This window comes from Merops nubicus, unplaced genomic scaffold (assembly GCF_000691845.1).
Source record: "Merops nubicus isolate BGI_N331 unplaced genomic scaffold, ASM69184v1 scaffold18328, whole genome shotgun sequence".
NCBI classification, from domain to species: Eukaryota; Metazoa; Chordata; class Aves; order Coraciiformes; family Meropidae; genus Merops; species Merops nubicus.
This window is the reverse complement of record NW_008623872.1, coordinates 562-11,676: the sequence shown is the minus strand read 5'-3', so window position 1 is coordinate 11,676 and position 11,115 is coordinate 562. Positions and strand designations below refer to the sequence as shown.

At 53.6% G+C, this 11,115-nt stretch overlaps 1 protein-coding gene across 1 annotated transcript; it reads left to right on the top strand.

Moving 5' to 3' along the window:
- Window positions 1-962: 962 nt before the first annotated feature.
- LOC103777666 (X-ray radiation resistance-associated protein 1-like) lies at window positions 963-10,517 on the top strand (the record flags this gene model as incomplete). Its single annotated transcript, XM_008945227.1, has 11 exons — window positions 963-984; window positions 1,107-1,208; window positions 2,157-2,311; window positions 2,564-2,635; window positions 4,336-4,408; window positions 5,066-5,163; window positions 6,605-6,738; window positions 7,309-7,407; window positions 8,490-8,713; window positions 10,076-10,110; window positions 10,401-10,517. Coding segments are annotated over exons 1-11 (1,131 nt in total), but the record flags the coding sequence as incomplete, so codon positions are not given.
- Between the last annotated feature and the right edge of the window lie 598 nt (window positions 10,518-11,115).

Genomic DNA, 11,115 nt, shown 5'->3' with positions numbered 1-11,115 from the left:
GAGGCTGGAGCCAGGGGGGGGTCGGGCTCTTCTCCCAAGGAACAAGGGACAGGACAAGAGGAAGCAGCCTCAAGTTGCCTCAGGGGAGGCTGAGGTTGGCCCTGAGGAACAATTTCTTGCCCTGGAGGGTTGTCCAGGGCTGTGCCAGGCTGCCCAGGGCAGTGGTGGAGTCCCCATCCCTGGAGGGGTTTCCAAGCTGTGGAGATGTGGTGCTGAGGGACATGGGTCAGTGGGGACCTGGCAGCGCTGGGGGATGGTTGGATTTGATCTTTTCCAACCTAAGTGATTCTATGACTCTAGTGTGGGGAGCTGGGTGTGAGGATGTTCCTGTGGGAGTATGTGGTTATGGGAGCCCACCAGGCTGGGAATTGTTTGTGGTGGTGCCCCTGGGGCTGTGGGGGTGTTTGTGTGGGGTGTGGATGTGTGTCAGTGTTTTGGGGTGCTGGAGTGTTTAGGAGATGTGGGGAGGAGCCTGTTTGTGTTGGGTGTGTGCAGGGTGTGCATGTGTGAGCGGGGTGCATGTTCATGGGTGCTTTTGGGGTGGCTGTGTCAGCATGGAGGCTGCTGGGGGTGGTGGTGTGGGGGTGTGTTTAGGGGTCCATGTCTGTAGGGGGTGTGTTAGGTTTCAGAGTGTGTCGCAGGCGTGTGCTCTGGCCGGTGTCCTGGTGCACCCTGTGCCACTGCCATCTTGGTGGCATCACCCATATCGTGCTGAGCATCGCTGCGAGGTGCTGAAACCTTCCCCAGATGCCTCCACCGGGCACACACGCCTTAGTCCAGCTGTGCCGTGGGATGTCAGAGCATGTCCAAGTGTGCAGACACCATCAGATGGCACTAGGAGACCATCTCCTGCTCTAAGGCACAGGATGAGAGCGATGCAGCACCTTGGAAGCTCATTTCTGAGGTCTAGGGAGCAGTGAACATGTGGTTCTTTTCTCACAAAAAGTGACAAGGGAAAGGAGATGGCGGAAGGAGGAGTGAGGGGTATGGTAGACATCAAGTTGTCACTTAATTCATGCCTACGCTTGGGAAGACCCTTTTAAAGCAACTGAACATTAGAGCTGGTGACAATTTTAACCCATTTTCATCTTTATTGCCTTCCCCAGGAGCACTGAAGGTTGAGATGGCTACAACAGGACTGTATAAAATGGGTGGTGAAAGCAAGTATGCAGCCAATGGCTTCCCTGCCAGGAGTGCTTGGCACGCAAGTGGAGAAGGTGACAGTTCTTTGAGTGCTGCTGGTGAAGTCTCCCTGCTGAATAAGGTCGTGTCCATAGGGGCAGGTCCACCATCCACCCTGGTGCTGGGCCAGATCAAGGGTACCTTCAGCTGCAGTTGCCTGTCTCGACATCGCAGCTGATAACACAGCTAAGAGTTGGTAGCAGAACTTCAAACAGTGCCCAGGAAGTCTTGCAATAATTTAAAACTTCATCAAAATGAAGAGGGCAGGATGTTGAGGGCACATAAATGAGGGGTCCAGGAGCCATCTCCACATGCCATCAGGAGGGAAGCTTCAGGCAGGCATGTGGGTAGCATAGTGTGGTTCTCCAGCAGCTCTCCAGAGCCAGAACATCTCCTTTTTTTCTCTGGGCTTTGAGACTCACATCTCTGAAATGCTTTAAAATGGCAGAAATGTCTTCTAGGATTTGAGAAATGGTGGAGGGGTCTCCTAGGCTGGTCAGGGGTCTAGAGCGTGGGAACTTCTAGGCTGAGGGTGCTGGGCTTGGTTTTTATCTGGCCAAGAGGAGTCCAAGGGGAGATTGTGGCTTACAGCTACCTGAAGGAATCACTAGGATAAAGCCACGACTGACAGATCCAGAGTTGCTGATGGTCCTGCTTTGGGTGGGAGGGTGGATTGGAGATCTCCAGAAGGCTCCTCCAGCCCATATTTCTTTGTCTGCAATCTATGAGCACCTATAAAGTAGCATCTCCCTCCTCTTTCATGGCTCTGCATGTAGCTTTGATGTTCCTATCTTAACTTCATGGTCACTGAAGACTTTATACTCCAGTGTTTTGCCATCTAGAAGATTTTTAAATGGTGGGTTTCACTGTTGGGCTGAAACACCAGGCAGACTGCAGCTACTTTGAGAAGAGGACATTTAGAAGGTCACATGGTCATCTTACCCTCTCATCTGCCTTGGTCCATCATTGTGCAGGGTCTGGGCCCTGGGTGCTGGCACGCAGAGCTACCCCAAGGTCTTGGGTTGAGAAGGGGACCCCCTGGAAGACACCACAGCAGAGGAGGAAGCCTCCAGAGTCTGCTACCATGGAAGAAAGTAACCAAGACAATGTCCTAGATGAGCAATTTCTGGTGAGTGCAGATTTCCTCTGTTATTGCCCAGACTTTCTGGTACTGCTTTGTGGAGCTGGAGGTTGGACTCCATAGCTGCCTCTCCTTCCCACCTCCCTGCCACCTTCTCCTCACTTCGCATGATCCAAGGCACCCACCCCGTGCCCCCCTAACCCGGGGGCAGCTGAGGGTTCCTTCGGGGGCTCTGGTCCCGGGGCGCGACCTTCAGGATTGCTATAGGATTAACCCTTTGTGTTTCTTTGGTTTTTGCAGATGAAACAGCACCGTTTGAAGAACCCCTCTGACCTGTGCTCTGTGAACATAAGCAGCCAATATCTGGTCTCCGTGAGTACCAGGGACTCAAGAAGCATTTGGGAACTGCTTTAGCAGCTGAAAAATTTACCATATTAGCACACAAGTGTCAAGAGATTAGAGAAAACACACGTTAAATGGGGGTTGGACTAGATGACTTTTAAAAGTCCCTTCCAACCTAAACCTGAAAATCCTATGATTCCTAAATGCAGGAAGGTGAGCCAGACAGATGTGAAAAGGTTTGGAGGAGTGGGTGCATGATGAAGAGTGTGGCCAGCAGGTCAAGGGAGATTCTACCTGCCCCTCTACTCTGCCCCAGTGAGGTCACCCCAGGAGTCCTGGGTCCAGTTCTGGGCTCCCCAGTTCCAGAGAGACCAGGAGCTACTGGAGAGAGTCCAGTGGAGGCTGCGAAGCTGCTGAGGGGCCTGGAGCATCTCTGTGCCAGGACAGGCTGAGAGCCCTGGGGCTGCTGAGCTGGAGAAGAGAAGCCTCAGAGGGGATCTGATCGGTGCTCAGCAGGAGCTAAAGGGCCCCCAGGGGACAAGAGGCTGGGGCCAGACGCCTGGGGCCAGACTCTGGTCAGTGGTGCCCAGCGACTGGACAAGGGGCAACGGGCACCAACTGGCACCCAGGAGGTTCCACCTGAGCAGGAGGAGAAACTTCTTTGGTGTGAGGGTGGCCGAGCCTGGAGCAGGCTGCCCAGAGAGGCTGTGGAGTCTCCTGCTCTGGAGAGATTCCAAACCCACCTGGATGTGACCCTGGGCACCCTGCTGTGGGTGACCTGCTGGAGCAGGGGGGTTGGAGGAGATGATCTCCAGAGGTCCCTTCCAACCCCATTATGCTGGGATTCTGGGATTTATCCTACAGACTTTTGGTTCATGCCTTCATAACCAAATCAACTTGGTCTTTATTGGTTTTAGCCCCTTCCCCACTTACATCCCCTCACAAAATACTAGGTTTTGAGTTTAGGGATTGTCTCAACTATGGTAGGAGTTCAGCTTCAGCTTGAGAAGTGATGTTTAATTGGGTTAATGTCTAAGCTGCTATGCAAAGAGAAAATGAGCTGAAGTGTTGGTAGGTTTTTAGTGTCTTTTCAGGGTTGTCTCTTGGTGCTGTGATGGTCTGATATGCTTATTTGTAGTGTGGATACATTTCTGGGTCACGTGTAGGTATGAATCATGGAGTCATAGAATTGTTTTGGCTGGAAGAGACCTTTAAGATCATCAAGTCCAACTCTTCCCCCAGCACTGCCAGGTCCCCACTGACCCATGTCCCTCAGCACCACATCTCCACAGCTTGGAAGCCCCTCCAGGGATGGGGACTCCACCACTGCCCTGGGCAGCCTGGCACAGCCCTGGACAACCCTCAAGTGGAACAAATTGTTCCTCAGGGCCAACCTCGACCTCTCCTAGGGCAAATTGAGCCTGTTTCCTCTTGTTCTATGAGACATCCGAGGAGCCCTGTGAGACACCCAGGGGAGCAAGGTCAGCAGTGAGGACACAGAGGGACTTTGCTTTGGTGTTCAACTAGTCTAGGTCTTCTGGATGTTGGTCAGTGAGGCAGCTTGTGCATTAAACTCATACTCTGAGGGGTGTTCTCCATAGAAAATCAAATGAAGACTTAATTATGGGAAATGCTGTGATTTGGGCATTCTGAGAAAAAGAGAGATCCAGTTGTTTCAGATCAGTTTAGTGCTGGAGTGGAATGATTTATTTTTATTATTTATTTTTCAGGCTAAAGAAGATGATTTTGAGAAATTTTATTGCGTTGCTTTTATAAATGCTGCTGAGAACCTGCTGAGGCTAGGTGAGGGATTGCCCTGCCAAAAAAAGAGTTTTCAACCTGGTTTCAACCAGGTTTTCAACCTGGGGAAGCTCACGCTTGTGTGAGCAAAGGTTTAGAGCTTTGGAAAGAGGTTTAAGATACACCTAGTGGAATTCCCTGTGCTAATTCCCTTTATTGTAAGGACAATTGTGTGTCACTGTGGTATCCTGCTCATTGTTAGAAAACAAAGCTCTTTACAAAGAAAATCCCTGTTTAATTTCTAGAAGCGTAGGATAAAGGAAACAACTCATCCCCAAGGCTCAGAAGGTTCATGGTAGAGCTGGGAGGTGGATCCAAATCCAGTGTCGTGGGCTCAGTTCGTTTGAAGAAGGGAAAAAAAAGCAAATCTATTTATACCCAGTAAAACAGACACTAAAATTGCCATCAGTGGCTTCAAGCAATAATCCACTTTGGGGTGGGAGCAAAGGCATGAAGAGAAACCAGATGTGTAAGAGCAGGCTGGTGGAGCAGTGTGTCTTGTACCACCTGAGCTGGTGTTTGCTCTCAAACATGCCTCCACGTGATACCTGAGCTCTCGTTCTTGCTGGTTTGGGCCCATTCCAGAGCTGGGTCCAGCGTGGTTGGGTTTGTTGTTGCTGTTCCTGACCCGCTGGGGCGTTTTCTTTGCCACCCTTGCAGAGCCCTTCCGGAAGTTTCCAGGACTGCGGACATTGGAACTTTCCTTGAATAGACTGAGAGACCTGAAAATCACTGCTGGAGACTTCCTGCATTTGGAGGCAAGATAAAGGGCCTCTGCGATATCACTCATCACTCATCTCCTCCCAAAACAGCACGTTGAAGCCTACATGTAGCATTGACCTTTGTCCCTGCAGCGTGAGTTCTCCAAAGCACCTTCCTTGTAACTCCAGGAGGTCCGCTGTGTTCCTCAAGGACCTTCACATCTTGCTTCCTCCCAGAGCAATCCCTCACAGATCCGCATCGCTCAGCCCCTTTGCCACAGGATTCCTGTTTTCCCTGGTGCTGGGCCACCCCCTTTGCTGTAGGAATCTCTCCCTGCAGCACGTTGGTCACTTGTGGCATCTGTCGCCTCCCTGATGCTGTGTGGTCCACTATCTCCATCCTCCTCCATACTATGTCTTCTACCTCTCTGCATCCTGTCCTCCTCCTCTCCAGATAGGTGTCTGCAGTCTCCCCAACTTAAGGGCTGCTTTTTTTACACAGCTAAGGGGTCAGTTTGGGTTTTTTCTTTAAAAAAGAGACAAAATGGCTCCTAAGAACAAACAGCTGTGCTCCAGTTGTCCTCTCCCTCCAGCCTGGAATGGGTCTCTTGCTGTGGAGAGCTCAGGCTCTGGCTCAGCTGTACTTGCTCTGTTTGGGAGGTGCCCTTGCCTGGATTTCTCTCGTTTCTGATTGCTGCTGGATATGAAGTTTTGCTTTAAAAGGTTTCTTTCTTCTTGTCTTATTCAAAGAGTTGTTGGTGGCTTGGTTGTCGGCTCTGTGTGCTCAGATCCTGTCCTCCCTCCTGCATGCAGGCTTTGGGAGGTCCCCAAATCCTTGAAATGTAGAAGAGCTTCTCCCATGTTTCTCTTACCACTGTTGGTAACCCACTCAAGGGTTTGACTCAGTCAGTGGACACATGCTCAGATGATGGGGAACCAAATTTTCAAGGCTCACAAGGCCAAGACTGATCCTGTCCATCCCTGTGTGAGCAGCCCTGTCACTGGCAGCAGCTACAAAAAGTGGGGAAGGGACCTACCTAAACTCCCCTTCCTGCCATGCCTCTGTGGATCTCAGCTTCATTCACGACCAGTGTCCACGACCTCGTTTGCTGACAGCCTGGAGAAATCAGCCCAGGGAAGGCTTATTGGAAATTCCTATTAAATTGATTTGCAAAGTGCTTTGAGCTCCTCCTGGGAAAATGTAGCCTACTGTAATGCCCCAGCAGAACTACTCCTGCTGCTGTATCCCAGAAGCCCTTCTCCTTACTACCAGCAGAGTCTTCTCCTTGGCTTTCTCCTGGCTGTTGTCCCGTGAGTCACATGTGAAGTCACTGTGTCCCGTGAGTGAAGTCCCTGGAAGTCAGAGACACTCCCAGCATCACCCGAGGGCGGGTGGTAGCATGACTGAATGTCTCCTGTAAATATTTAGCATCCACGTGGAGAAAGCCAACAGAGATTGTTCTTTGCTCCAGGGGATTGTTTCTTCTGTTTCCCTCAGGATCTGGACCTCTCCTACAACAACTTATCCCCCCAGGACGTTTGGACGCTGGGAGATTTGTCCAAGCTCAAAGTCCTTCGGTTGACGGCCAACGGGCTCCGGTCTCTGCCCCTGGAGCTGGCGGGCTCCTGGGAGTAAGTGGATGGGGGACTGGCCAGGAGGTGCTGGTGGGGCGCGGGGTGGTGGGGCGGTGGGGCTGGCAAGGCGGCGGTGAGCGGCCAGGGTGGACAGCCTGGGGTTTATCAGCGGGCCCTGCAGCTCTTCCCTTGCACGCTGGAAGATCAAATAACCCAATGTCCAGTGCTGGGTAGCAGGGAAGTGTCACCCCAGCTCAGCTCCGGGTCACCCACCACAGCTGCTGCCAGCAGGTGCTGGAGAGGAACCTCTGGAACCTCAGCAGTCCTGTCAGGTGGCCCAGCCCTGTGAGTAGTATGATATTTATTCGTTTTTCACTAGACCCTTCACGTGTGGCTTAGCCACAGTCTCCATGCCAAGGTGTCCACTTGTTGGAGAGAAGATGCTGAGCTAGATGGTTGTTTGGGCCGATCCAATTTAGCTGTTTTGAGGTGGGATATCAATTTTCTATTAAAAACAGCCCAAATCCAGTCTCCTGGTGGATACATCTCCTGTGGTGACATCAAAGGATGTGAGTTTGACCTGTCTTTGCTAGAGCGTGGTATTACTGAGCCTCTTTGTATCCACAGCTCTGCTCATTTAAGGTTTCCATCTCTGGAGGTCTTGTCCCTGGATGACAATCGTCTGTCAGACCCGAGTGTCTTTGTGAGCCTGTCTCGCCTCTGCAGGTAAGGAAGGACCTGGCAGCAGCTCACCCTGGCTCTGCCAGGACATTCTGGGTGGAAACAGCCCATTGTCCACAGTGCTCACGATAGAGGAGAGGGAGTGGCTGAGCTTTGGGCATGAGACTGCAGGGCTGGAGTGCAGAGCTTTGTGTTCCTGCTCTTCCTTACTTCCATGGGAACGTGGAACTGGGAATCTTGGTAGGACAACAGCTCATCAGAGCCCTGGGTGATTTACAGAACTGCCAGGGGGTCTCCTTGTCCATTCAATTCTCAACAAGAGGTGAATTTAGTACTAGGTGACTCAGCACTGGGGAGGTTGCACCTCAAATTCTGGGGTCAGTTTTGGGCCCCTCCCTCCCAGAAAGACCTTGAGAGGCTGGAGCATGGACAGAGAAGGGCAGTGAAGCTGCTGGGGAACGGTCTAGAGTCCAAGTGTGGTGAGGAGCAGCTGAGGGAGCTGGGGGTGCTGAGCCTGGAGCTGTGGAGGCTCAGGGGAGACCTTCTGGCTCTCCACAGCTCCCTGACAGGAGGCTGGAGCCAGGGGAGGATCGGGGCTCTGCCCCCAAGGGACAGGACAAGAGGAAAAGGCCTCAAGTTGCCCCAGGGAAGGTTGAGCTTGGCCCTGAGGAACAATTTGTTCCCCTTGAGGGCTGTCCAGTTGTGTCCCAGGCTGCCCAGGGCAGTGGTGGAGTCCCCATCCCTGGAGGTGTTTCCAAGCCGTGGAGCTGTGGTGCTGAGGGACACGCATCAGTGGGGACCTGGCAGTGCTGGGGGAACATTTGGACTCAGAAATCTAAAGGTGTCTTCCGACCCAAAGGATTCTGTGGTTCTGTGTCTCTTGGGTCAGTGTTGGGCATGGATGTCATGGGCAACGCTGGGCTGGGCTGAGGCCTGAGCCCGTGGTCAGGATTTGGAGAGGAGGAGGAACAGGGTGGTGGGGTGTGTGTGTCTCCGATGGCTCCACCCTGCTGCTGGGACCCCCGGCGAGGAGACGGGTGTGGGTCAGCTCCCTGCTCTGCGGAGCCCGGCGGGCGGGTGGCCGAGCAGCCACTGGGGATCTTCTCCTGAATTTCCCCTTCCCGTAGGCTGAGGGAGCTGGATCTGGACAGGAACGGGATTTCAGCTGTCCCCACCCTGCACCAAGCAGAGGACAGCTTCGGGGTGGAGTGGTGCAAGCCCCCGAGCAGGCTCTGGCAGCAGCCCGGGCCACCGCTGCGGGAGGACACGGAGGCACCAGTGGAGCTGGAAGCGGCGAGGGGACAGCTTGGGGATGGGGTGCTGCAGGACCACATGGATCCGCAGAGGATGGGTGAGCAGCTCCTACTTCTCTCCTGTTTTGGGTGGGGGGTGGACCCCATGGTGCCAAGGGGAGGCTCTGCTGGAGGTGTGCTGGTGAGCGAAGCAGCCTGACAAAATTCCAGCGGGGAGGGAAGGATGCATGGAACCATTTTAGACATCTCAGCTAAACCTGGACAGTCCCTCTGTGTTCTGGGAGCTTACTGGGCATGAGTCACCCCAGAGCAGACATCTCCCATGGTTCAGGCAGCAGGGTCCCTTTCTCTCTCCCAGACCTCTCTTATGGGGGAGAGCTGAGAGCCCTGGGGCTGTTGAACCTGGTCAAGAGAAGACTCAATCTTCTCAGATTGATGAAGCCTCTTATGATTGATGAGGATGAGGCCTCTTGTCAGTGGTGCCCAGCAACAAGACAAGGGGCAACGGGCACCAACTGGAACCCAGGAGGTTCCACCTGAGCAGGAGGAGAAACTTCTTTGGTGTGAGGGTGGCTGAGCCTGGAGCAGGCTGCCCAGAGAGGTTGTGGAGTCTCCTGCTCTGGAGAGATTCCAAACCCACCTGGCTGTGACCCTGGGCACCCTGCTGTGGGTGACCTGCTGGAGCAGGGGGGCTGGAGGAGATGATCTCCAGAGGTCCCTTCCACCCCCACCATGCTGGGATTCTGTTACTTCTCCAGGGTAGCTTGCTCAGCTTGCTCCAGAGGAGACATTTCATGCTGATTAGAAGGAAAAGTGGCAAAAATGGGGAAAAAAAAAAAAGAGAGTTAGGAAGTGGATTATTGTGGATCCTTGGCAGGCAGAGGGCAGGGAGGTTGTGTGAGTAGGTAGCCCCCCCACAGGTCTCATTCCTGGGGTCTGTCAGCTCTCTCCTCCAGATGTCCTTATGGAAGTGTGATGCACACAACATCACCAGGGGCTGGATCTGGAGCCTGCCTGGAGCCTTCCGTGTGGATCGGAGTGTGGTGGAGGCTGCTGGTGGGGCTCCTCCAAGCATTTCTCCTGCTCCCTGGCTCTCTGCAGCAGCCCCTGGTGTTGGGTGTTTGTGAAACAGGCAGTGGGGTGGTGCTTGCCTGGCAATAGCAGCATGGTGTGGGCATGGCCTCATGCTCACGGTGAGACTCCAACCCAAAATCCCCCCACGGGGAGCTCCTGGTTGCCCTGGGGCCAGTAGCAGGGGTTCTGCTGTGTCTGAGAGACGTGGACCTTACCTGGAGCAATGGGGCTCAGCCCCCTCACCTTGGGCACGTATTGCCATGGAGCCACATCCTGCCCGATGCTGATCCTGTCACTCCAGGGTAATTCCAGCCTTGCCGTGGCTGGTGCTGGCCTGGTGCTCAGCTTTGTGTAGAAACTCTCCCTTTGCTTGTGTTTTATTGCAGGGGACATTTCTGCCTCTCAGAAGCACCCAGCACTGGTAAGAACCGTTGGCTGACCTGTGATTTGGGGTGTGAGCTTCAGAACCTCCCTTCCCAAGCCTCTCAGCTGAGGTTCACTCAGCAGGGCTCCCACCGTAAAGGTCAAAGTACACCCAGAGGTCAAAGCAAGGTGCCATGAGACAACCTCTGAAGTGGCTATGAGCCAAAAGGTCTTCAAATTAGAGCTGTTATTTGGCTCAGGAGGGTGATACCCTGCCACGGAATGGGTCTCCTGACACCAGGCCTCTGGAGCAGTGTCTCTGTTCACCACCTTCCTCCTCTCTTCAAGTTTGTTCCCAGGGAGGGAGAAGCACCTGCCTCCAGGGCTCCACCAGCTCTCTCCGTGCCTAAGGATGCTCCTGCTCCCTTTCCTGAACTGAAACGTCTCAGCCTGGCCTTCAACAAGGTGATTTGGGTCTTGTGGCTCCAGATAAGTGTAAAGATTCATCTGCTTGAGCCTGGCCTTGGTTCCCTGGAAGACACCCTTGGCCTTTAGCAGCCACTGCAGCAGGGCACAGCTCTCCTCATCTCCTGTGTCCATCCGCCAGCCCGTGAGGATGTGTCAGACATCCAGGGTCTCTTGGAGGGGACAGGACACCTACTGGGCAGCTGATGTGCACACAGCTTGTCTACACCTCTTGAAATTCAGGGATTTCATCAGAGAACATATGAAGCACTGTCCTCCCCCTGGCCTGATCTTCTGCTGGAGCTGCCTGGAGGGTGGTGACGTCTCGTTGAGGACTTTGCTGTTGTAGGGCCGGGTTATACCTGTCACAGAATCACAGAACTGTAGAATCATAGAATTATAGACTGGTTTGAGTGGGAAGGGACCTTTCAATGTCATCTCGTCCAACCCTCCTGCAGGGAGCAGGGACACCCCCAGGTAGAGCAGGTTGCTCAGAGCCCCATCAAGCCTGACCTGGAGTGTCTCCAGGGGTGTGGCCTCCACCACCTCTCTGGGTAGCTTGGGCCAGGGGCTGACCACCCTCAGAGTCCAGAACTTC